Below are 25,325 nucleotides of genomic sequence, written 5' to 3' on the forward strand. Positions count from 1 at the left end.
GAGGTAAACCGCAGAAGTCACATTTCATGGTCTGTGGAAATCCATTGAGCAAAGTGGGTGTGTTGAAGATCAATGACCAAATCATCAGCCGTGTGCAGGAATGTCCCTATCTAGGGCTAACCTTTGATAAGGGAACATGGAAGCCCTGCATTTCCAGACAATACACACGCTTTAATGCCACCATAGGAGCTACCTTTGGATTTGCCTCAAGAGGGGGGAATAAACCTATACAGCCACTAAAGCTATACAGCCACTGCTTGAGGCGTATAGGCGTAAATATCTCCCGTTCTTATATATGGGGCACCACTCTGGGGCTATTCAGGCAGTAAGGCCCCCCCTTACAGAGGAAAATTGTTTCTATAGAAAGTTTTTGGGTGTGGGGCAAAATACTTCTGAGTTCTGTCTACATGAGGAACTGAATTTGGAGTCTGTGGATGATAGTATTAAGATTGCGCCCTTTTTGTTATGGATCTCAATCTGGTCAAACGAGTGTGCCTCCCTAAACAGGGAAATATTGCGTGACTGTTTGACATGTGATCACACGCTGAATATCCCCTGGTTGACTTATAAAAAAGAAGTTGCTACATCCCTCGGCCGCCCAGAAATGTTCAATGCTCCAGAGTGCCTAATGCGCAGTGGGAAAGGCTGGGTATAGAAGAATTTCTTTAAAATTCTGGTAGCCAAAAGGGAGGCAGAGGAACTAAGGAAACTGATGATGAGGGATTTCATAGTGTTAAAGATGCAGGTGGTTCCAGAGATGCATCTCTTGACGGTACAAAATGTTTGGTAAAGGTCACTCATCACTCATTTCCACCTATGGGTAAATAGAAGTAATTTGTGTTTCCTGCTTGGCCAGTACAATTTGAAATCCATACAAATCTGTCCATGTGCTGGGGTGTCTTTACAGACCGTAATCCATTTTACCCTGTTCTGTGATTTTTATGCAACGTTTAGACAGAGATTTGTATTTCTCCTTTAAAGAAAAAAGGATTTTGCACAGTACCACCCAGATTATTTGTGGTTGCGTATGGTCCCTGATGTGCTGATGTGTCGGCGGATGGGGATCTTTCTTAAAAGGAGCAATAAACTGGCGTAATAGTGTAAATCCTTTTTAAATATTTATTTCTTATCTTTTGAATTTTGATTGGAAAAAGAAACTGTAAGCATTTGAAGGGTTTTTTTTTTTGTTGAATTTTTTGCTTCTTTTTAATATTTTAGATCATGTATTTATGGGATTCATAGTTAATTTATATAACCGGATAAAGAATTTGACGATGATGAACAAGTGAACTTAGTACAAGCTTCTGGAGAATGTTTTGAGATGGTGCTACAAAAAGATATTACAAAATGAGCTTTGAAGTACACAAGCACCATCAGGGAGAGAAGTAGGTTAATTAGGATTGTCGAATGAATCATAATTCTAGGAAGACCAGCAGTGACCCCCCCTCACTCACTGAGAAAATCCATTTGCCTCAAGGCTATTTATTTTTAGTTTCTGATAACAAAAAGCTTTTCCAAGTGGGCGCATCTAACCCGGCATCCATTTAGCAAAGGATCATTGCCTCTGATGAAGCCATTACAATAGGGGCTTCCTGAAAGGCACAGAAATCTCTGCACGTTTGGTGCATATTTCTTAATGCGGCAGGCAGTTCTCCGCCAGGTTCTAAATGAGCCCCTATGTCTGTTCATCACAAAATACATAGTTTTCAAATAACGACCAGCTGCTTGAAGTCTCTGTATTTCTAAACTAAACATTCAGTCAGGGTGTAAATGGGGAAAATCCAAATTTGGAAGATTTTAAATCCAGATTCTAGGTTGAGCTCCCCAGTTCTAACTTTCTCAAAGAAACCGGTTAGTCAAAAATGTTTTACAGCTCAATTACCCTTTCCCACTGGTTGTAATCTCTGAAGGAAATGGTGTTTCATTTGTAACATTTCATTTTCTAGATTTCTTTCAAGTTTTGCTACTGCCATTCACAAATAATATTTTGCTAAGTGCTACTAATTTAGGATTGCTGCATATTTAAACAAAAAGGTACAATTACTTGTGATAATACAGATAACTTATTTGTGATAAGACACATTTTTGACAATATATAGTATGGAATATATTTGTCACAAATAACAGGAAATTCACAGAGACACTTGTCTATCTATTTACACTTCAAAAAGTAAAAAGGGATTTTCTTCAACAAAATGAGTACCGTTCTATTATACAATAAGTTGTCATCTGATTGTTGAAGGGTACTCTTTATCTACATTAAGGCCACACATTTTCCCCATGGGGCCTAGATGTTCTCAAGAAGCAATACATGTGGCGTTCCCTATTATTTTCTTTACCCAGTAGGGGCTCAAGCAACCAGAATAGCCACCCTCTACAATATTACCTTGAGGGAGAAGGCAAGTGTGCCTTAAGTACCTTTTGAAATGCATTTCTGGTTCTTTTTTCCTGTTTCACATAATAGCTCTATTTGAGAAGATAGAAAACGCTGTTTTTCCTATAAGCATGATTTGTTATAAGTCCTTTTTTAAACATTAACATTTATCTAATGAAGGTGTTGCAGTGTACCATACAGGTACAAATATCTAAATTTGAATGCTTTAATTTCAAAGACCCCTTTACAAAGAAAAGAGAGAACACCCCACCCACGTATTCTAAGAACAGCAACAAATAAGTTTCTTTCAAAACGAAGTCAAACTTCCCAGGCATACCATTTTTCTGATAGGGTCTGGCTATTTTGTGATAGCTATAACAATCTAAAATAAAGTACTTTCAAGAAAGAAAACTATAATCAAATAAAAAGTTGTAGGGGAGCAGCCCACTGAACTTACTACACTGATGTTACTGGCCTACCACTACACCATGCAGCTCTTCGTGTGCTCGGATCCTGTCAAAGGACAGCATTTAGCACACAGGACGTCAACAAACTGCGCCACTGGCCTTGGAATACGCAACAAGTATAATAATCATCTCACCTTCAAACGCAGGAATTATGTTTTTCCCCAGATCCTTCAAAATCCTAAATCTGGAAAATAAAATGGCTCGTGCACATAGGAGTAACATAAGTCGAAGAAAAGCTCCAGCTGCACTGAACTGTATAAAATGTTTAAAGTCAAGCAATGAGGAAAAATGTGTTAAAGCCGTACCTCAATCGGCATTGCACTTTTTGCCAACATTCGCTCTGTGTCAAGAATTTTTATGGAGGCATCGACAGAGCCTGTGGCTATCAACTGTCCATCTCTACTGTATGTGGCTATGCGGCATGGCGCTTTGTGTGAGGTGACATAGCAGGTCTCATACTCGGACGCTTCCGGAGACATTGTCTGGACATCTGCATCAAATTCCAAGTCTATTCCTGATCCTGGGGCGACGGTATCAGAGCGTCCAATTGCATACTGAACTGCACTGTCATCATTTTCCATGCCTAAAACAAAAAAAGCAGCAAATGTAAAAGACTTCATATATAAGCTTGAAATGTGACAGCTGCAAAGTGTTCATGTTGCCCACAAAAAAGTATTACTCTTCCATGTAAGCCATGCAGCAGGATGTTAGAGTAAGCATGTCCAGAAGAGGTCACTGTTGCACTACAAGCTGTTCAACAATTAAACAAGTACATGAAAATGGTGAATGCAACTAGACATGTCTGCATTGTTTTGTAAAAATTAAACCTAGGGGTTAAGATAAATTGTGTGTTTTTTAGGGCCAACCAATTTCTTACTAAGGTCCATTCATTAACTCAACCACTTCTTAAATTAATCTACTATCCAGCAAATATTTATTTTTCAGCATAGGATCCCAATATTTGTGTACTTCGAATTCTTTGTTGTTGCTTATATGATGGCCATGCACGCCCGAGCTTGTCACAGTTCTGTACGCAAAAGAAAAGAAAATGTGTTATTAAAAAAAAGAGTCACAACTGGGCTATTTCCACTTCTTGGGGAGTAATGGACTGACTTAGCCTTATATTCTTGCTCAAGTCTAGCATAACTAAACAAAGAGCATTGATAAGAGAAAGGTTTGAACTGCTGCCAGAGCAAAGCTAAAGACACACATTGTTCATAGTTTCCTCAATAATAAAAGAGCAACATAGGCAGCTATTAAATAAAGTTTGTTTAAATTATTCATACCTTCTTCGATACTAAACCTGCTAATGAGCCACATGCTTATAGTTCTTCAGATATAAAAATCAAACCCAGCCTAATCATTTAGCAGAATCCTCAGCAGACAGTGCCACAATATTTACGTGAAAAAGTCTTAGCGCTGGATAACCAGAAAATGCCTTGATGGTTAGAGGAATTGCTAGTCCATTGTCAGGAACTACTTCACTCTAGGTGCAAGTCATCAAAGTATTGCAGACCACAAAGAAACCAGGACTGTGAATGCCAATGCAATGAGGTTATTTACAATGCTCTCATGTTCAGTTTTCTTTTATGAATAGACAATATTTGAAATCTTTGGCATGGTCTTGTGTTAGCGTTTTCTTTTTATGTCTAGGCAGTATTTGAACCAATTGCTTCAAGTTTTCAATAGCCCTCATATTGCATCAGGCTGTGAGGTAAAATCACATTGATAAGGTGGGTGTTAGAAACAATATAGCCATGAAAAGGCCAGCAAAATATTCAGAAACCATCAACCATTCCAATCTGGCAAACTAAGATTTCAAATGCTCCTCTGATGCTCACTACAATGGAAACTCAAATTTCTTTTGAGAAAAGGGGACCTTGTGGGTAACATTTCAGGTGTTCATTTCCTTCTTTTTCACTAAAATCTTGAAAACAGGTAGATTCCAGATTGTCACTTGCAATTACTGTCCCTGGAGCTCATGAAAGGTTCTATTCTCTTCAAGACTCACACTTACATAGCACCAAGAGTGAATTCAACATTCCTATGTACCCCTAGTGCTAAGAGACAAACACTACTAGTACTGTACGCTCTCATTAACATTGAAAAGCTGATACAATTCAGGGAATCTTGGACTTCTTCTAGGTAGTGAGCCTCTCAAGTGAATGGGAAAATTTATATTCAGTCCTTGTGACTAACCAAATATATACTCTTCCCGGCTAGTATGAGGTGGTGTTCCCTCTTCGGGGGCCTAAAACAGCTGCATTTGTCTGACTCTGAATACTCAGCTTAACGCCTCCACTTCAAGAGAGAAAGAATAGCAGTGAAGAGTTAGGAGCCAAAATGATGAGGTGGATGTCCCCCCTGAAGAGATAGAATGTTCACCTCTTCACCCTCAGAAGTCTGTGGAGTCTGACACAACACTTCAAGGAAGGGGTGCAAACAGGGAGCCCATCAGCTCCATGACTCTCATTAGCGCAGAAACAATTTCTGTATATTAATGTTTTGCCCTGTAGGCAGTCAGGTTAGAGCTCAGGCTGCATCTCTCTTCTGAGATAACAGACAAACCTACAGAGCAGCCGCTTACTTACAACCTTAAAAGACATGGTGCAGTAGGAAACAACAATAGGCCACATACTCCTACTTTGTATTTGACCCATCACATAGGCAGGAATTAAGATGTGGCAATGCAATTAAAGCACATATAAAACCAAGGTGCAGTACTTACACAAAAAGCACAAGTACCTCATGAAAGGGAACCTTCTGGAGATGGAAAACATGACTTCAGTCTACATACAATGATAACAGGAACTACCATCCTTATATTCAGAAAGATGGTGGTTATCATCAAGCCCATCTTTTGGTAGCAAGAGGACTTTTCTATCATGGAGAAGGCCACAAAACTACACCCAACAATATTTCTGTACTGTGGATACACTTCCCAAATTAATATACAAAATGCACATTTCCTCTCATTATTTCAGAGAGGGAAGACAGAATAAAATCACAAACATAGGTGCTGGCTAATGGGTTATGTTATGTGAAGCTTAACTCTTCTTACACCTACGCTAAAAGACTGGCCCTGCCGTCTCATATTGGTAATGGCAAGTAGCTGGATTGCTTTCTGTGGCGCAAGTATGACAGTAAGGAGCCATGATGCCTTGTACTACAACCACCACCAACCAACACCTGGAAAACCAGCACGAGCAAGCCCCTGCAACAGATACAGCTTGGGAGAGATACAACTTCAGTCTCGCCACAAAGAGGGTAACAGGAAACAGTACTAGTTGAAGTAATGTTTTATCAACTACAAAAAACTGTTGGAACCGTAATGGGTTGTCGGGGAAAAACACAGGTGCTATGGGGTATAACGAGAACCCCTTGTAAGGTACCAAACTGCAGGAACTGTGCGCAATGCATTCATTCCATTATATTAATTTATCCATGTCTCAATACTTATGTCCAGATCAGGTGGCTTGTAGTGGATATTTTAAATTGTGTGACTGAAGGGCTGCCATTGATTTTCCGTGTTCCCATTTGGGTTAGTTCATGGATGTGACTGTCTAAAGCGCCTTGCCCCATAATCAGCAACTTTGAAACCAATGAGAAACCATCAATTATAACCAAAATGGCGGTCAAACCACAAACAAGCACATCTTCAACGAGCATTTGAAATGTCTCACATTTGAGAGAGTTAGAGCTATTGGTGTTGTAAAAGACAATGTCCTATCTCAGTGTTTTGGTTTGGGGAGTAGGGGATGTCTAAAGTGTGTAGATGAAATTTCTATTTTGTATTATAGAAGCAGCACCATAAACACTTCACTATAAATAAACGATCCAGACCTCTTAAAACAAATAGCATTGCAAAGCGCGTAAGTGAGACAGCCATCCCCCCAAAAATAAAGGAAATCCAAAAGCGTTTAACTCAAAAGGAACTAAACAAGACCAAAAAAAAAAACTGCCATTGGAAATGCGCTATTAAAGGAGATGATCCAAGAGTGTTTTACTAAAACAATTTTAACGAGCAAAAGCTCCAAAACGAATTGGCATTTTAAAAGTGCATTAGTTAGAAATGGAACTAAAAAAAAAAAAAACACAAGTGGCATAACATTAAACCAAAGCAGGAGCCTTTGAAGCAATAGGCGTCCACATTCAAGGCCCTTAAAAGCGCTGCAGCACACCCAGCTTCAAGACGCTATAGATGCAAATAAATGGGAACAGTCCAGCCCGAACTGCCAAGACAGGTCCTCCCTGGACCGGAAACAAGCATCCTAGGACCGGTTTAAGGGTATCACCCTTCATTAGCTAGGCTAGCTTGAACTGGATTCACTGGACCCACGTCTGGGCATACCCTTCCCACTTAGGGCGACAAATGTTACAGCGGATCGCGTTGTAAATACCTAACCCGACTTTTCATCTATCGGCAAAAGTGCTTTTATGTACGTAACCCGAAAAACTGAAATTAACTGTGTAAAGAACTCGACTTCTGCCAAGCGATATCGGATTAGGAAAACAGAGAAAAAGTAGTCCACGATCCAACAGAAAAAAGTGAGCCTCGCATGTTTTCTGTACTTGGTCGATGCGCTCGAGGACGGCTAGCCACCGGAAAAGGCATGACGTATGCATGCCTTCGACTAATGAAAGCAAGCAGATTTTACTAGGCAAGCTCACGAACCAATGAAAAACACTGATGTGACGTCGACAGGGCTCCGAGCCCTTTTCTAATAACTAAAGCGTCTTGCTGCGATAGGCATGCATGAGCGCATGCAACGCAGGCTCGACCCTAAAATGGTGTACCGGCACACAAAAATTTATGGCCGACTGTGCAAGAATCCATGTAACAGGGTCGGTCCCCAAGGCGGTAACAAAGCAGCCTCAAGGCGAGACAAATGTAAAGCATTTACCAATGACATGGAGAGATTTTTTTAAAGGCAAGTCACCAACTAATGAAAGTAATCAGCGTGAGGTGGATGTGGCTAAAGTCCACAGATAGATAACAAGTCGGAAAAGCAAAAGCTTGCCCGCTGCTATGCTCGTCCTAAAAAACAAAGCACCTTTGAAGCTGTATGATTCTGCATTCAAGGCTCTTCAAGCCCTGCTGCGCAGTCAGCTTCAAGCAGCTAGACAGGCATCGCCTTAAACACTTGCTTAAACAGCAAATACAGTGTGGTGCCAGAGAAATATATAAAGCCCAACTGATAGTTTCTAAGTAAATCACTCAAATGTTTTGCCAGGTGCTGTTTTTTTTCTTGCAACTTTTACACCGTTTAAGCCACGATTTTTTTTTTATTTTGTTTAAATCTGCATATTATACAACAAATGATGGATGTGGCAAATGAGGCAAAGGTATTTTTATGCAAAAATTGTTGCGGCCACATTTTAACATATTTCCAGTGACACAAATATATATATATATATAAAAAATAAAAAAAACACACACTTAATGTACACCGCCAGGATGGCCAAATCAAAAGAAAATATGGTAAATACTAGAATGCGTACAAAAAAACCCAATGCCTCCTCCCACAGAACCCCTAAAGCGCAGCAGATACAGGTACACATGTTTAGTAAATATTCTTAAATTGACCAAAATAATTCAAGAAGATAACCTGTAAAAATTCTGCAACCAAATGTCCCTAAAAGAGTTGCAAACCTTTAAACACTAGTGCCAATAAATATTCGAACCAGCTGAATGAAGCATCAATGTAATGATAATGCAACTTTAAAAAACATGATATAGTCACATTTGCGATACTCCATAAATCGAATTACATAATATTTATCTGTTAAAAGTATACTGTTCAGTGAATAAACAATAAAAGTATAACATTGCTTATATATTAGAAAGCCCTGACTGTTTTCCACGGTGTCAGTTTAGAAAGCACAGCGTGGCCTTCTTTTATTGCTTTTTTGGTGCTGATATGTAAAGAACAAATGCGGCTAACAGGTCTACAAACCTCACCATAAACCAATATAGTCCATTTGAACCAAAAGAACCACTGCTGTAATCATCCAAATGATCCACAAATGTTGGGTTTACAGATAAGCCCTGATGTTTTTTAAGTGTAGTCCTCTGAAGCCACGTGGCTATGTGCACGGCCCCCTGTAGTACCATAGCAGTGGCAGCTTCAAGACCCTACACATGATATGGAATGACTCCTAGTTTAACCCCTTCGCTGCCAGGCCTTTTCCCCCCCCTCAGGTGCTAAGCCTTTTTTTGGCTATTTGGGGTAGTTTGAGCTTAGGCCCTTTTTGTCCACATAAGCTACCCACGTCAAATTTGTGCCCTTTTTTTCCCCCAGCATCCTAGGGATTCTAGAGGTTCCCAGAGTTTGTGGGTTACCCTGTAGAAGATCAAGAAATTAGCCAAAATACAGCTAAAACTTCAGGGTTTTTTTTTTCCAGAAAAATGGAGGAAAAAAAAAACAAGTGCTGCAGAAGAAAGCATCTGTTTTTTTCCCTAAAAATATCAACAAAGGGTTTGCGGTGCTAAAATCACCATCCTCCCAGCTTCCAGGAACAGGCAGACTTGAATCACAAAACCACATTTTTCAAAACAATTTTGGCATTTTACTAGGACATAACCCATTTTTACTACTGTTTGTGCTTTCAGCCTCCTTCCAGTTAGTGACAGAAATGAGTGTGAAAACAATGCTGGATCTCGGCCAGCTAAACATTTCTCAAAAGTAAACAAAATTCTGAATTCAACAATGGGTCATTTGTGTAGATCCTTCAAGGTTTTCCTATAGAAAGTATCAGCGAATTTTTTTTTTTATTGAAATTGAGGTGGAAAAAAAGAGCTATTTCTGTCCACGTTTTCTCCTATAACTTTTTCCAGCTATGGCAGATTTTTGAAAGCAATATACTGTTACGTCTGCTGGATTCTTCTGGTTGCGGGGATCTATAGGGCTTGTAGGTTCATCAAAAATCCTAGGTACCCAGAGCCAATAAATGAGCTGCACCTTGCAATGGGTTTTCATTGTATAGCGGGTATACAGCAATTCATTAGGTGAAATATAAAGAGTGAAAAATAGGTATCAAGGAAACCTTTGTATTTCCAAAATGGGCACAAGATAAGGTGTTGAGAAGCAGTAGTTATTTGCACATCTCTAAATTCGGGGGGTCCCCATTCTAGAATGTGATCTACAGGGCATTTCTCAAATAGATGTCTTTCTTACACACTGTCTTACATTTGGAAGGAAAAAAAGGTAGAGAAAGACATGGGGTAATAACTCTTGTTTTTCTATTCTGTCGTTCCCCAAGTCTCCTGATAAAAAAAGTACCTCACTTGTGTGGGAAGGACTAGTGCCCGCAACAGGAAACGCAACATGGACACATCTGATTTTTACATTGAAATCTGATGTGTTTTTTGTAAAGTGCTTAGCTGTGGATTTTGGCCTCTAGCTCAGCCGGCACCTAGGGAAACCTAGCAAACCTGTGCATTTTTTAAAACTAGACACCTAGGGGAATCCAGGATGGGGTGAATTGGGGTGTGGCTCTGACCAGGTTCTGTTACCCAGGATCCTTTGCAAACTTCTACATTTCACAAAAAAAAAAAAAAAAACTTTTTCCTAACATTTCAGTGATGGAAAGTTCTGAAATCTGAGAGGAGTCACAAACTTCCTTCAACCTAGCATTCCCCCAAATCTCCCAATGAAAATGGTACCTCACTTGTGTGGATAGGCCTAGTGCCCGCAACAGGAAATGCCCCAAAACACAACATGGACACAAATTTTACTTATGAAAACTGACCTGTTTTTTTTGCAAAGTGCCTAGCTGTGGATCTTGCCTCTGGCTCATCCGGCAGACAAGAAAAACTAGCAAACCTGGACATTTCTGAAAACTAGACACCTAGCGGAACCCAGATGGATTAACTAGTGGTGCTCTCACCGGGTTCTGTTACCACAGAATCCTTAGCAAACCTCAAAATTTGGCAAAAAACACATTTTTCCTCACATTTTGTTGCTGCAAAGTTCTGGAATCTGAGAGGAGCCACAAACTTCCTCCTACTCAGCATCCCGCCACATCTCCCGATAAAAATGGTACCTCACTTGTGTGGGTTGGTCTAGTGCCCGCAACAGGAAATGCCCCAAAACACTACGTGGACACACTAAAATGATCAATTACAAAACCCCCTGTTTTAGTAGAGGGTGGGGCACTTGAGTTTTTGGTCCTGGGCTCAGCAGCCATCTAGGGAAAACTAGCAAACCCAGACATTTCTGAAAACTAGACACCAAAGAGGTTTGACTTGTGTGGATCCCCCAGTGTTTTCTTACCCAGAATCCTCCCTCACCAAACCATCAATTTAGCTAAAAAATAAATAACGTTTTCCCCACACATCTGTGTGGGATGACCGAACCAGCACAAATCTCTTACCACCCAACGTTCCCCTCAGTGTCCTGATAAAAATGATACCTCACTTATGTAGGCGGGCTAAGTGCCTGTGCCAGGAAAGAGCCAAAAACATGTTTAAATTGAGGGGAAAACAAAGCGGGTCCAAAGGGGCAGTTTGGAAAAAAAAGTTTTTAGGCTGACAAGTGAGGCAGAATTTATCGGTATAGATGAACGAGTTACTTACCTTCGGTAACGATTTTTCTGGTGGATACATTAGCTACCTGTGGATTCCTCACCTAATGAATACTCCCATGGCGCCAGCATTCGACGGAAATCTTCTTCCTAGTCTCTGCACGTCGACGAGGACGTCACTCTAGCCCACGCGACGCCGTCTGACGTCATACAGGCAATAAGAGGTCCTCGCCGACGTGCCGATGACAGTACCAACATTTTTTACGTGCATGAGAATAATAATAACCCAATGTAATGAAAGAGCAAAGCAACATCTCTTAATATTGTAGATCACACAACATTGCAATAAAATAGCTGTAGATTTAATATAACCTTCTTTTTTTTTTTTTTTTTTTTTTTAAACAAATAAATATATTTATACATACGAATCATGTATATACACAATATATATAGATTTATATATAAATATACACATATATACAAATATCATATATGCAAAATGTATTGCAACTTTGAAGACCAAAAGGAGCACACTCCAGGATTGCTTGGAGAGACCAAAAAGGCAACGGGGAGGCGGGTGGGACCGTGAGGAATCCACAGGTAGCTAATGTATCCACCAGAAAAATCGTTACCGAAGGTAAGTAACTCGTTCTTCTGATGGATACAACTACCTGTGGATTCCTCACCTAATGAATAGAGTCCCAAAGCAGTACCACGCCCGGCGGTGGGTGCCTAAATGGTCAAACCAAGAAATCCTGCAGCACTGACCGTGCAAAATGACCGTCCCTTCTGACCTCAGAGTCCAAACAGTAATGTTTCACAAAAGTGTGAAGGGACGACCAAGTTGCGGCCTTGCAGATGTCGACCACAGGAACACCCCTGGCCAAGGCCGAAGAGGCCGACTTAGCTCTGGTGGAGTGAGCTCTAATGCCCTCAGGCGGATCCTTCTTTGCCAAAGAGTAACAGATTTTAATTCAAAGAACAACCCACCTGGAGAGTGTTCTCTTGTGGACTGCCTTTCCTCTCCTCTTGCCCACGTATCCGACAAACAGCTGATCCTCCAGCCTGATATCCTTCATTCTGTCGATATAGAAGCTCAACGCCCTTTTTGGGTCCAGGCGATGTAGTCTTTCTTCCTCCTTTGAAGGATGAGGCGGAGGATAAAACGTGGACAAAGTGATTGTCTGAGCCAAATGGAAGGGTGAAACAACCTTCGGAAGGAAAGCAGCCTTGGTCCTCAACACCACCTTATCCCCATAAAACGTTATATAAGGGGGTTTAACCGATAAGGCCTGCAACTCACTCACTCTCCTTGCAGATGTTATAGCTACCAGGAATACTGTTTTAATAACCAAATACCTTAAGGGGCAAGAATGCATAGGCTCAAAAGGGGACCCCATAAGGAAAGTCAGGACCAAGGACAAATCCCATTGAGGCATAACGAATGGTTTTGGAGGATATTGATTCAGAAGACCTTTCAAGAATCTGAGAACAATAGGGGATTTAAATAACGATGGTTGGTCTGGAAGACAAATGAAGGCTGACAAGGCCGACAAATAACCCTTAATGGTAGCCACTGCACAACCTTTCTGCGCTAGAGACAGTGCAAAAGACAAAACATGTGACAGATGAGCATGTAAGGGATCAATCTGTCTCTCTCCACACCACATAACAAATTTAGACCACCTATTAGCGTAGATAGATTTAGTGGAGTGTCGCCTGGCCGCTAAGATAACATCCACTACATCAGGCGTGAGAGAGAAGGAACTCAGGTTGCCCCGTTCAATCTCCAAGCATGTAGGTGCAGACTCTGGAGGTTGGGGTGTAAAACCTGCCCCTGCGACTGCGAGAGGAGGTCTGCTCTGAGAGGGAGACGGAGCGGAGGGCACAGTGAGAGTTGGAGAAGGTCGGAGTACCATACCCTCCTTGGCCAATCCGGAGCTATTAAGATGACTTGGGCCCGGTCTTGGCGAATTTTCCTCAACACTCGAGGAATCAAGGGTATGGGGGGAAACGCGTAAAGCAACTGGTCGCACCAGGTTATCTGAAACGCATCCCCCAACGCTCCCTGCATCGGATACTGGAGGCTGCAGAATAACGGGCAGTGCGCGTTCTCTAGAGTGGCAAACAGATCTATCCGAGGAAACCCCCATATCTGGAAGATTAGACAGACCTGATCTGGATGGAGACGCCACTCGTGGTCTGCCGAGAATTGGCGACTGAGACTGTCCGCATGTACATTCAAGACCCCGGCCAGATGATTTGCCACCAAGCAAATCTGATGGTCCTTTGCCCAGGACCATAGCCGAAGAGCTTCTCTGCAGAGAAGGTACGACCCTACTCCTCCCTGTTTGTTTATGTACCACATCGTGGTAGTATTGTCCGTCAGGACCTGTACCGACTGACCACGAAGGGATGGGAGGAAGGCCTTGAGAGCCAGACGTACAGCCCGTAACTCCAACAGATTGATATGAAACACCTGTTCCTCTGGAGACCAAAGCCCTTTGATCTCCAGATCCCCCAGATGAGCTCCCCATCCTAGGGTGGAAGCATCCGTTATGACCGTGGCCACTGGTGGCGACTGCGCGAACGGCTTTCCCTGTGACAGATTGTTGCCCGCAATCCACCACTTCAATTCCACAGCAGCATCTCTGGAGATCTTGACAGTACCTTCTAAATCTCCCTTGTGTTGAGACCACTGCCTTCGGAGGCACCACTGAAGAGCCCTCATGTGCCAGCGAGCATGCGTGACCAACAGAATGCAGGAGGCGAACAGACCGAGCAGACGAAGGACCTTGAGGACTGGAACTACCGCTCCATTTCGAAACATTGGAACCAATTCCTGAATATCTTGAATCCGCTGAGGCGGAGGAAAGGCTCGACCCAATGTTGTATCCAGTACTGCCCCTATGAACAGGAGGCGCTGAGAGGGCTCCAGGTGAGATTTGGGCACGTTCACCGAAAAGCCCAGGTCGAACAACAACTGGGTTGTTGACTGCAGATGATGCGACACAAGCTCCGGGGACTTGGCTTTGATCAACCAGTCGTCCAAGTAAGGGAATACTGCTATCCCCTTCCTTCTGAGCTCCGCCGCAACCACTGACATCACCTTTGTGAAGACTCGAGGTGCTGAAGTAAGACCAAACGGGAGGACCGCAAACTGATAGTGCTGCGACCCTACCACAAACCGGAGATACTTCCTGTGCGACTTGAGTATCGGGATATGAAAGTAAGCATCCTGCAAGTCGACAGACACCATCCAATCTTCCTTGTTCAACGCCAAAAGCACCTGTGCTAGGGTCAGCATCTTGAACTTTTCCTGTTTGAGGAACCAATTCAAGATCCTCAGATCCAGGATTGGTCTCAACTGACCATCCTTTTTGGGAATCAGGAAGTATCTTGAGTAACAACCTCAACCCTTTTCCTGCTCTGGGACCAACTCTACCGCGCCCTTTGAAAGGAGGACTTGAACCTCCTGTTCTAGCAACAGGAGGTGTTCTTCTGAACAATAAGATGGGCGGGGCGGGATGAGGGGCGGGAACTCCCGAAAGGGAAGGGCGTAGCCTTTCCCCACAATGCCGAGAACCCAAGTGTCCGTTGTGATAGACTTCCACTTGTGGAGAAAATGCTGTAATCTTCCCCCTACAGGAGAGGAGTGAGTGGGAAACGGTGGAAGCCTAAGGCTGCTTCCCCTGCTGCACCCCTCCAGAGGACGAGGAAGAGGCAGAATGCTGTTGAGAGGCTCCTCTGGTACGGGCCCCACCCCTCCCCCTCCCTCTAAATGACCTATAGGGGAGGGAAGAGGCGGGTTGCTGGAACCTCCCCCGAAAGGAAGAGGAAGAAGAGCCACGCCCAAATCCCCGAAACCTCCTGAAAAATCTAGAAGAGGCAGAGGAAGAAGGAGCTTGCAGTCCTAACGATTTGGCTGTGGCTCTGCTCTCCTTAAATCGTTCCAAGGCCGAATCTGCCTTGGCTCCAAACAGTCTGTCCCCATCAAACGGGAGGTCCAGCAGGGTCGACTGCACATCCGCAGAAAACCCTGAGTTTCGGAGCCAGGCCTGTCTTCTTGCCACCACAGCCGTGCCCATCGCCCTGACCACCGAGTCGGTCGTGTCCAGCCCAGACTGGATAATCTGGGTCGCGGCAGCCTGGGCGTCCGAGACCACATCCAAGAGACCCTGGGGGAGCTCCGTAAATGAAGACGAAATATCATCCATCAGAGCATGGATGTACCTCCCCAGAATGCACGTTGCGTTGGTGGCCTTCAACGCCAAACTGCATGACGAAAATATTTTCTTGGACTGCGCATCCAGTTTCTTGGAGTCTCTGTCTCCAGGCACCGTCGGGAAGGAACCAGGCGATGACTTTGAGGAACAGGAGGCTTGCACCACCAAGCTCTCCGGCGTAGGGTGTCTAGAGAGAAAGCCAGGGTCAGATGGTGCAGCTCGATACCTCCTGGCCACAGCCCTATGAACGGCCGAGGAAGACACCGGCTTCTTCCACACCTCCAACACCGGATCCAGCAAAGCCTCATTAAATGGCAAGAGAGGCTCAGCTGCAGCAGAGGCCGGATGCAATACCTCCGTCAGAAAATTCTGCTTCGCCTCTGCCACCGGCAAAGGCAGGTCCAAAAAGCTCGCTGCCTTCCTCACCACAGCATGAAAGGAAGCAGCCTCCTCCGTATATTCCCCTGGAGATGAAAGGTCCCACTCAGGGGAAGTGTCCAGCCCACTGGCTGTATCCAGACCATGTAGTCCGTCTCCAGAGTCCTCAATCTCTCCCTCCTCTAAGACTCGCTGGTACTCCTGTTCTTCTAAAAGACGGAGAGCACGCCTCCTCGAATGAAGTCTCTCCTCGATACGCGGAGTCGACATGGCCTCCGCCGACGTCGAAGAACGGCGCCGATCTCCAGAAGCATCTGAGGCCGCGTCCGGCGCCACAGGCAGCTTCGGCGCCGAGGTAGGAGCCGGAGGACGAGGTCTTGGAGCCGATGGACCAACCGGAGTCACAGGGCAAAATCCTGACTTCGACGGAAGGGCAACCTCCGGGGCCGAAACATCCGAAGCCACCGGAGCGCCCACCGACGCCGGCACCGGCGCCGAGCCCACATTCCCAAAAGGGAGAAAGGGCATAAAGGGTGCCGGCCGAAGAGGCGCAGGATCACCCAACGAAAAGGCCAAGGGCCCCGAAGGACCAGCCGGAGCAGCTCCTGGAGCCATCTGCTGAAAGATGGTATACATCGCATTAAGAAACGCGGTACTATCGGCTCCAGGAGTGGGAAAAGCCGGATACTGGGGTGCCTGGATCGAGGGCGACCCCGACCTCGACGTCTGCGACGCCGGAGAAAACACAAGAGGCTGCACCACCTCAATCACCGACGCCTGACCAGGCGAAGTCGGTGACGCCGGAGAGGGCAACGGCGTCGATGGATGCGGCGTGACCGTGGGGCTGACCTCCCAAGTCCTCCGACGCCGAGCCGAAGGTGACCTCGAACGAGACTCCTTGCTGGAATGGCGTCGTGAGTCTCTACGGCGCCGGGAGTCTCGATGACGCCGGTGAGACCTTGGCGAAGAAGACTTCTTATGATGTTTCTCCTTCTTCTTTGACTTTGCCATGAATAACTTGGCCTCACGCTCTTTGAGGGCCTTCGGATTCATGTGTTGACATGAATCGCAAGTCGAGACGTCGTGGTCGGAGCTCAAACACCATAGACAGTCGGAGTGAGGATCTGTAACTGACATCTTGCCCCCACACTCTCGACAGGGCTTGAAACCCGACTTCCTCTGAGACATTATTACCGCAGAGAAGACTACGCAGCAGACAATACACTGTAACCACGAAGGTAACAGTAGCTCCCTCGAAGATAACCGTTTCGAATGCACGGAAAAAAGGGAACTGTCATCGGCACGTCGGCGAGGACCTCTTATTGCCTGTATGACGTCAGACGGCGTCGCGTGGGCTAGAGTGACGTCCTCGTCGACGTTCAGAGACTAGGAAGAAGATTTCCGTCGAATGCTGGCGCCATGGGAGTATTCATTAGGTGAGGAATCCACAGGTAGTTGTATCCATCAGAAGCAACAATGCTGGGTGGTAGTAATTTTGTGGATTCCTGCAAATTCCGGAAAATTCCATCACAAAAATATGGGGGAAATGTGTGATTCCAAGCAATGTTGGAGGTTTGCAGGGCATTGTGGTTAGGGAAATGGTGCAGGGTGTGTGTCTAGGTCTCGTAGATGTTTCTAGATGGCAACGTCCCAAAGTCCAAAAAGTGCTGTCCTCACCATTCTAAGTGGGACGATTTGGAGAGCTAGCCAAGCTCTCATGGCCCAATTGTAAACCGAAAACCCAAAATAACCAAATGTCCTCTTGTTTGTTGCTGGGATAAGATCTTTTAGTGTGCGTGGGGAGAGCTGAAAGACTCTTATCCCCTTTCAATGCTCATACTGGTTGGTAGCCACCACCCTACAATTTTATTTTTTTTATTCTCTGGCAGCTAGTAGGCTTTCAAACAAGCATTTGAAGGAATAGGCGCACGCTACAGAAAACAAAATGTACCAAACCTCCTAAACGAAATGGCATTGCTAAAGCACGTTAATCAAAAAGACATAAAAATAACCTCCAAAGCAAAATAGCATTACAATAGCACATTAATTAGAGCCCCCACTCAAACAATAGGTAATCCAAGCACGCTTCATTCAGAAAGGCAACAAGCTCATTTTATTCAGAATGCCCCAAAAAAATAAATTAAAAAAAATACTACTCAAACACAAGCTAATCCATAAGAAAGAAAAAAAAAAAAAAGAGTGCACCAAATAAACCATAAACAAACAAAGTTGGAAGAGTACATGCGTAAGGTGCAGTCTGCAGGAAAGGAAACCAAACAAAAAGGAGGGCCTAATAAAAAAGAAAAAAAGTCACCATTTAGAAGCAAGAGTTTTCTAAGGGCACTTCCAACTACGAATCACAAGAGAAGGGCATGAAAGGGCGCGATCAAAGCCCACAGACTCAACACATCACGTCTCAAAGAAACAGTGCTGGCACTGTCTAGGCGAAACCTAAAAATGACTTTAACATCTATGTTGCTCTCACAGTTGCTGCACATTTTCATCAATTTAGGCACAATGAAACACCTTTTCTAATTCTAGAGAAAAGCAAGCAAAGGCTGAAAAAACACGAACAGAACAGTAAGGCCTATGGACACAAAACATAGGGTTGCTGGATCCTCTCTGGCTGAGAGAAAGAATAGAATGAGACTTTTATCAGTCATAAGAATCTGTGGGAACTTCAGCACTAGGAACATTAGAAGGGACAGCACCCTTGCGGTCTATGGTGATCTTAATACAAACATTTAAAAAAATGGTTGCATATGTTGTTTTTAAAAGTAAATATTTTAAGTATGATGCTTCAAATGTGCTATATGAACCCACTGGAATTATTCTGCACGTCGGCAAATGGTGAGTATACTACGACAGAAGTTTCACAAAAGAGCTACCGTAACTTATTTTTTTGAAGTCGCAAAACTCCCAACGTGAAGAGCAGAAAACAAATACATGTTGCTAATTATTGCTGAATACAATTTATTAAATTGTGCAGAACAATAAAGTAGAAAGATCACTGTAAGTTCTGAAAGTATAAAAATACGATACAAGTAATAAAGGGTAGAATGAAAGAAACAGGGATACCACAGAGATGTATATCCTCCGTTCATGTAGCACATCAGTAACTTCATCAACCAGTTATATCTCCAGCAAGGCAAATGTGTTGAAGTCTGCATTTTTTAAATAATGCGTGCTCAACTACCAAACCAGCTGCTGGCATCACAGTAAAGAAAGACAACCAAATATTAATTAAAAAGTAGCAATATTACAACAGTCAACTACAATATCAGACTACTCATATGGAGGAAACAAGGCAAAGTAATACAGTGTCGTAGTTTGGACTCTTGCTCTGGGCAAGACTGCTGGTTTAGGGATGACAGTACTTTTGTTTGTAAGCGACTACGTCTTTCCTACAACAAGTCGCAACTGTTGTCCCAACCTTACCGGCTCACTAGCAGCACCTCACCAGAAACACAATAGTAAAAGTTGATTTATGGCAGCCGTTACGCATGGACTCGAAAATAAGATTTCTCAGGGAGTGTCGTGGTTAAACGGAGATTACCCTTTTCTCACAGATATATCATGTCTCATACAAACACAGGCAATGACACAGATGCAGTAGAGTTACAATAGTTTTTATTTAACATAACTGCAATTTGCGATAAGTTGCATGGGCTGCAATGATTAGGATAATGAATAATGCAAGAGACAGAATTGTGAAGACGAGAGTCATTATTAAAAAGACCCCCCACCATCTTGCAATACCTAGAAATGATATATTAGATGTAATATGCCCTAATACCCTAATGTGGAAGGCCTAACCTCCTACCTAGAGGAGAGCTGGGTTTGTTAAACCTAATCTGCCAATGCCATGTCCATGAGAGGAGCCCCCAACCCTAGTTACTTTGGAACGAGGTCTCTATCTCAGACTCTGCAGGGACACGAAGACTGGGTCAGCGTCAAGACGACTGCAGCATCGGTATCAACGATGGTGGCGATGCCCTCTGGTCAGAATTCCTCTGATTATCCGTCTAAAGTGTGAAGTATTTATACAGATCCACAAGGTCCCCTGATGTAGGTGTGTTCCTAAACAATAGATAACAGGCATGCTTGGGACGGCAATTAATATCAACAATCCCTCGAAAGTATAGAGGGGGAAAATCCCTAAATGGAACACCTACTGTTTGTCTTTGGTGCTTGATCTTGACGCCTTGGCGCGGCGACACTGATAATGTTACCCATAACAAGTGGCCTAACTATAAACAAGGCAGCCATCTTAGAAGAAAGAAATAATTAAATGGGCTAAGACAGAGCAAGCTAAGTAGGTTAAAAGTCACTAGGTGACGGGGGCACAAGTCTACAAGCCAGAGGCTAAGCTAACTCCTGTTCTCCCATTAAAACGAACTAGGATTTACTACACCCTCCCCATTGCCGTAACAGGTATGACAAAGGTATATGAACCCAAATACTAAAACTTTGCTTCTGAACTAAAAGCTAAAAGCAAAAAAACAAGCAAAAAAGCTCTAGCATGTGTTAAAAATATGTTAAAACAAATCTGTTAAAATACATACAGAGATGTTAATGTCAACCATGACAAGCACAGCGTGCAACAGCAAATGTCAATTTAAATGCATAATTTGGAATCGGGAATGGCAAGTCAATTTATCATATTATTGGTTATATGCATGATCTTGAAGAATGTCATCGAAGTCACCGACCAAGGACCTCAAAAAGGAGTCAACATCGTCCGAAGTTAAGTCGAGTGCTGGGCGGACAAACGGATCCACAGAGCAGAAGTGAGCCATACTTCCTGGTGTATCGTTATACGTTGCAGTGTTCTCATCCATGGTAGATCTCACAACGGAAGGCTCATAGGTGGCCTCGCGGAGCAACCTCAGTCTCAAGGGGCATGACTGTGTATGAACCCTCATCGGGGGACATCAGCAGTTCGTGGTCCACAGGAGATTTCGGTGCAACAGCAAGACAGACCATAGGCAGATGTTCAAAGAGACACCATATGCAGCGGAAGACTGGTTGTACACACCAGAGAAGGGGCCGAAATGACAACGACCAGTCAAGCTCCAGTTCCACCAGCAAAGGTGCACCGAAGATCCGAACCATGCGCTCACGACACAGTGGAGTTGGCAGGAGTGGCTCCATTGCTCTGCGTTGCTGGAAAGAAACAACCACTGCGAATCAGAAGAAATAGCAGTAGTAGTCCGCCAATCAAAGCCAAAATAATTGGAAAGCCACCAAACACACTTGAAAAGAGAGAATGGATGGCTGATGGGATGACTCCGAAGACAGTCTGGAAGATAGACATGAAACCAGACCTGACAGCCTTAAAGAAATGAACAATCCCAGTGGTGCTCGAAGCATTGACTATTCTGGATACCAGCTCTCCAAAGTGTTTGGGGAAATTTGTATTTAAAAAGGATGGTATCTCGGTTGATGATCTCGCAATCTGGAGAGCATATGTCTCTTTTACGGATGTCAAGGCGACCTGTTTCTGAAACAATAGTGCCTTTAGCCTACTCGGCTTGTCATAGTTCACATTAATAGTGTCTATGTGGGGCCACATGTCAGATACTTTTATCTCTCGTATGGGGGGGGGGGGGAGAAACAAAACATTTCCACAACACGTAACGACCTTTGTGACCGAGATTGCGTAGGCAATTCCAGGTCGCATACCGCAACAACTTTGATCGTTCAGTACCACATAACTTCCATTGGAAAGTACATGAAATACCGGGCGATTCAAAGGGACGGGAGTACCCTTCAGAAAACAGGCCAGATTCGTGACCCCCGCATTGCAAAGACCGTGAAGAGACACCTGCTTGCATATCATAGAATGACGAACAGCAGTCTCACATTCGCTTCCGCTAAGAAAGACTTCTGTCTCGCCGTTCAGACATCTATAGTCAAAGGGCAACTCCCACTCTTCCTTAATAAAGCTATCTCCTAGTTGCTCATATCTTCCCACTGCAAGATGTTTCAGGCAACTAGAGAAACAAAAGGTCAAAATCGGTAAATTAATAATGCCATGTAAGAGCTAGATAGTTGAAGGACTCTCTGCTACCGTGAAGGGCAACTTATCTAACTTCTCTACTTGAAGCAGGGTGAAACTAGACTCCCTTTTAGCCATTGTCACTTGTCCCTTGGAAAAATTAAAAGCAGTGAAGAATTCACTCCCAATAATATACTTCCATGGAATGTGGCCACTTTTTAGTGTCTGTAATGTCCAACATAGCTGCATGATGGAACGTAGCTGTGTTTGCCCATGATATAACCAGGACAAGTCTGTCTGAGTGATATCAATAGCAGACAACACTATATTCGATAGTGAATAAATCCTGTTGGACAGTGTATTCATGCCATTGTCGAAAACAGCTAACGTTTTTTCTAAATTCTCTTTATCTAGTTGCCTCAAACAAGCAGCAGCCCCAATCTGGGAAAGTTTCCAAATGTAATTGTACATAGCATATAAAAACCTTTTCGAGCGCTGTTTCCTAGGACCCAGCAGAAAATCCTGCAAGTCTATATTTTCAGAAAGAGTGTTCAGGTGTTTCTTAACTGCGGCTAACGTGTTCGTTTGTACCCATTGCTGGCACAGCTTACCCACACTGTATGTTGTACCTATACCTGTATGTTGACCCGATATGAAGCGAGGGTCTGGTCTGTTAATTGAAAAAAACCCTGAAGAGTTCAAAAAACGCACTTGACCCTCAGTGTCGGTAGGCCATATTAACCACCCGCCGGGACTGGAAAGTGAAGAATTATAGGTACCAGCCTTAACCATTGCGTCTAGCCTCTCCTCTGTGATATTGAGGAAGTGTCGCCAATCTTTAAACTTTGCCGGAGTAGGGATACTAGGCGTGCTCAGATCTTTAATTTTTGCTAACCCCAGACAGGATGTCTGCTGAATAGTGTCATTTAAGAAAATCATTTGCACAGGAATAAGGCATGCTCGAAATAAAGCCTCCCCACCCTGTATTTGCCAATCTTGTGTTCCCCATACACTTTTTAAGTCAATAGTGTTCTTCCAGTACTCGTAACCCTCAACTGCGAGCCGGGAAACAAGCGGGTCTGAATAAATCAATTTTGTATCAGTTAGCAACATTTTTCTTATTTGTGCCAGAGGAATTTTTAAATAATATGACTCTGCTTTTCTTGTATCATGCCCAGAAAAGTATGTAAATTTATTGCTAGAATACTTTGGACTCCCCACCTGTGGCGTAGAACAATGTTCCCACTGTGTGTAGTTCAATACTGGCCTGTATCTAGTGGCATGGTGTAGGTAGTGATGTCCCCAATTGTTGTAGCAGAACATTTCCCCATAATTCATTGTATAATCATATACATCATCAGTTATAAAAGCAGAATAGTCCTTCATTTCATTTAGCATGGAATCAACTGTTTGGAAATCCCAATCATCAGAGACAACATCAGGTGTAATTACATCAGTCACTGAAATTTTGAAAACGTATGGTATTTGAATAATTTCTGTAGGCCTGTATATATCGAATGGAACTTTGTCCCACACAATCCCATCAGTAATCGGTATTGCTGTAATATTTACAGGGGACAAATCTCTTCGGACCTTATGTGAAGAATGATGTGGTGTTAAAACTTCAGCAACAGGCTTCACAGAGGAGCGATCAGGAATATAGTGACCATTTATAAGTAAAATAAAACCAATCCATAAAAATAATGTAATAAATGTCAAACAGAACCACAAGTAGTTCCGTGGATATATCAAATAGTTCTTTTTAAGCCATCGATACAGCTTACTACTGTTTGAAACATTGTCAATCACAGTAGATGATGAATCCGAAGAAAAATCATCAATGTCAATGAAATAGCCAGAGGTAGTCTCTGCAAACACAGGAGTCGGTGTACTCTGATCCACTGCACATGGAGGCTCTTGGTAGACAACGTCATTAGTCGTGGAAGTGTTCGTGTAAAATACAGCTAAATCTTGAAGCGGGGTGGTCACCGAAGATGTGACTGGAACCAGCAAGAATTCATTTTCCGCCCTCCCCATGGTCGAGGTGGTGTCTGGAACTGCAGTTGACATTGTTGCATATGTCTGTAGTAGTGATGTTCATCCTACTATGTAGATGGATGTCCTGTTGGGTAGTGAGAGGGGATCGGGAACCACCCAAGGGACCTCCTGGTCTACTGTGAAGGATCGGCCACATGGTGTAATTTGACGTCATCAATGGAGATGAATCTGTTCGTCTTAGAACCAGACAGCGGTGGTAAGATGACAGTCCTAGTGCCTTGTATTCCCAAGACTGGTACAGGTGCTCTGTATGATAGACCGAACTCCTTCACAGCAAACTTCTCACGAACCAGATCCCCAACTTTAGGAATCCAGCCAGTTGAAGTTTTCGCCAAATCCCTTATTCCAAAGGTGGCAGCACTTGCAGATGATTTATCATCTCGAAATTGTTGAAGCTCCTGTAAAACAGTGAGACGTTCTTTTATGTCAAACGGTGTTCCTGCTGCCACCATACCAGGGGCATCAAATTCTGGGACATACATAGGTATCCCAAAGAGAACCTCATAAGGTGAGCATCCCCCCAAGGACCGTTTTGGCAGATTATTCAGTGCTCTCTGGACCCCACATAGGTGATACAACCAACTGCGGCCTGAACCTAATACTCGAGCTGTTAAGGACTGCTTTAGATCACGATTCCGCCTCTCCACGACCGAATTTCCCTCGGGATGGTATGGTGAGGAGTAATGGAGTTCAACACCCATCGTCCCCATGGTGTCCCTGAACGCCTTAGAGTCAAATGCAGGGCCCTGGTCCGAATGGAATGCTGCAACCGCATATGTACCGATAAAGATCAGCAAGTCTTTTATAACAGTCCAGGTGTCAGCCGACCACTGTGGCCATACCCACAGGAATCTAGAACAGGAATCTACAGCTACTAAAATGTATTTGTATGCACCATCAGGCTGTAAGGGACCACAATGGTCCAGGTACACACACTGTAGTGGCTTGTTGGACACTAAGAGGGATGTCTGCGGTGGGCGTTTGATATTAGAGCCCTTGATCTGCTGGCAAATGTCGCAGCAAAGGACATACTGCTTTGTTCGTCTGCATAGACCAGGCCACCAGTAGTGTTGCTGTAGGAGTGTTATTGTGGCCTGTATACCAGCATGTGCAGAAGCGACACCCTAATGAGCTGCTTTAATTAGATCTAATCTCTGGTGATCATTGGGGATCACTCAATCTCCAACTCCAGGAATCGTTGTGTAAGCAACATTCTGTGCACTGATATGGTAAGTATAGTTCGTAGGGTATCCTTTCGGAAGGGGCTTGCCTGCAGCCGAAGCTTTAACGGCAAT

General features: G+C 43.7%; 1 protein-coding gene across 2 annotated transcripts in view; it reads right to left on the bottom strand.

The window, feature by feature from the left end:
• CSTF1 (cleavage stimulation factor subunit 1) overlaps window positions 1-25,325 on the bottom strand; it is a 109,154-nt gene that overhangs the window by 22,969 nt on the left and 60,860 nt on the right. For both annotated transcript variants that reach the window (XM_069243607.1, XM_069243608.1), the window contains exon 3: window positions 3,147-3,424. In XM_069243607.1, coding sequence (XP_069099708.1) covers window positions 3,147-3,424 — 278 coding nt within the window. The remainder of the gene's footprint in view (window positions 1-3,146; window positions 3,425-25,325) is intronic.

The sequence above is a fragment of the Pleurodeles waltl genome, chromosome 7 (assembly GCF_031143425.1).
Source record: "Pleurodeles waltl isolate 20211129_DDA chromosome 7, aPleWal1.hap1.20221129, whole genome shotgun sequence".
In the NCBI taxonomy this organism is placed as follows: Eukaryota; Metazoa; Chordata; class Amphibia; order Caudata; family Salamandridae; genus Pleurodeles; species Pleurodeles waltl.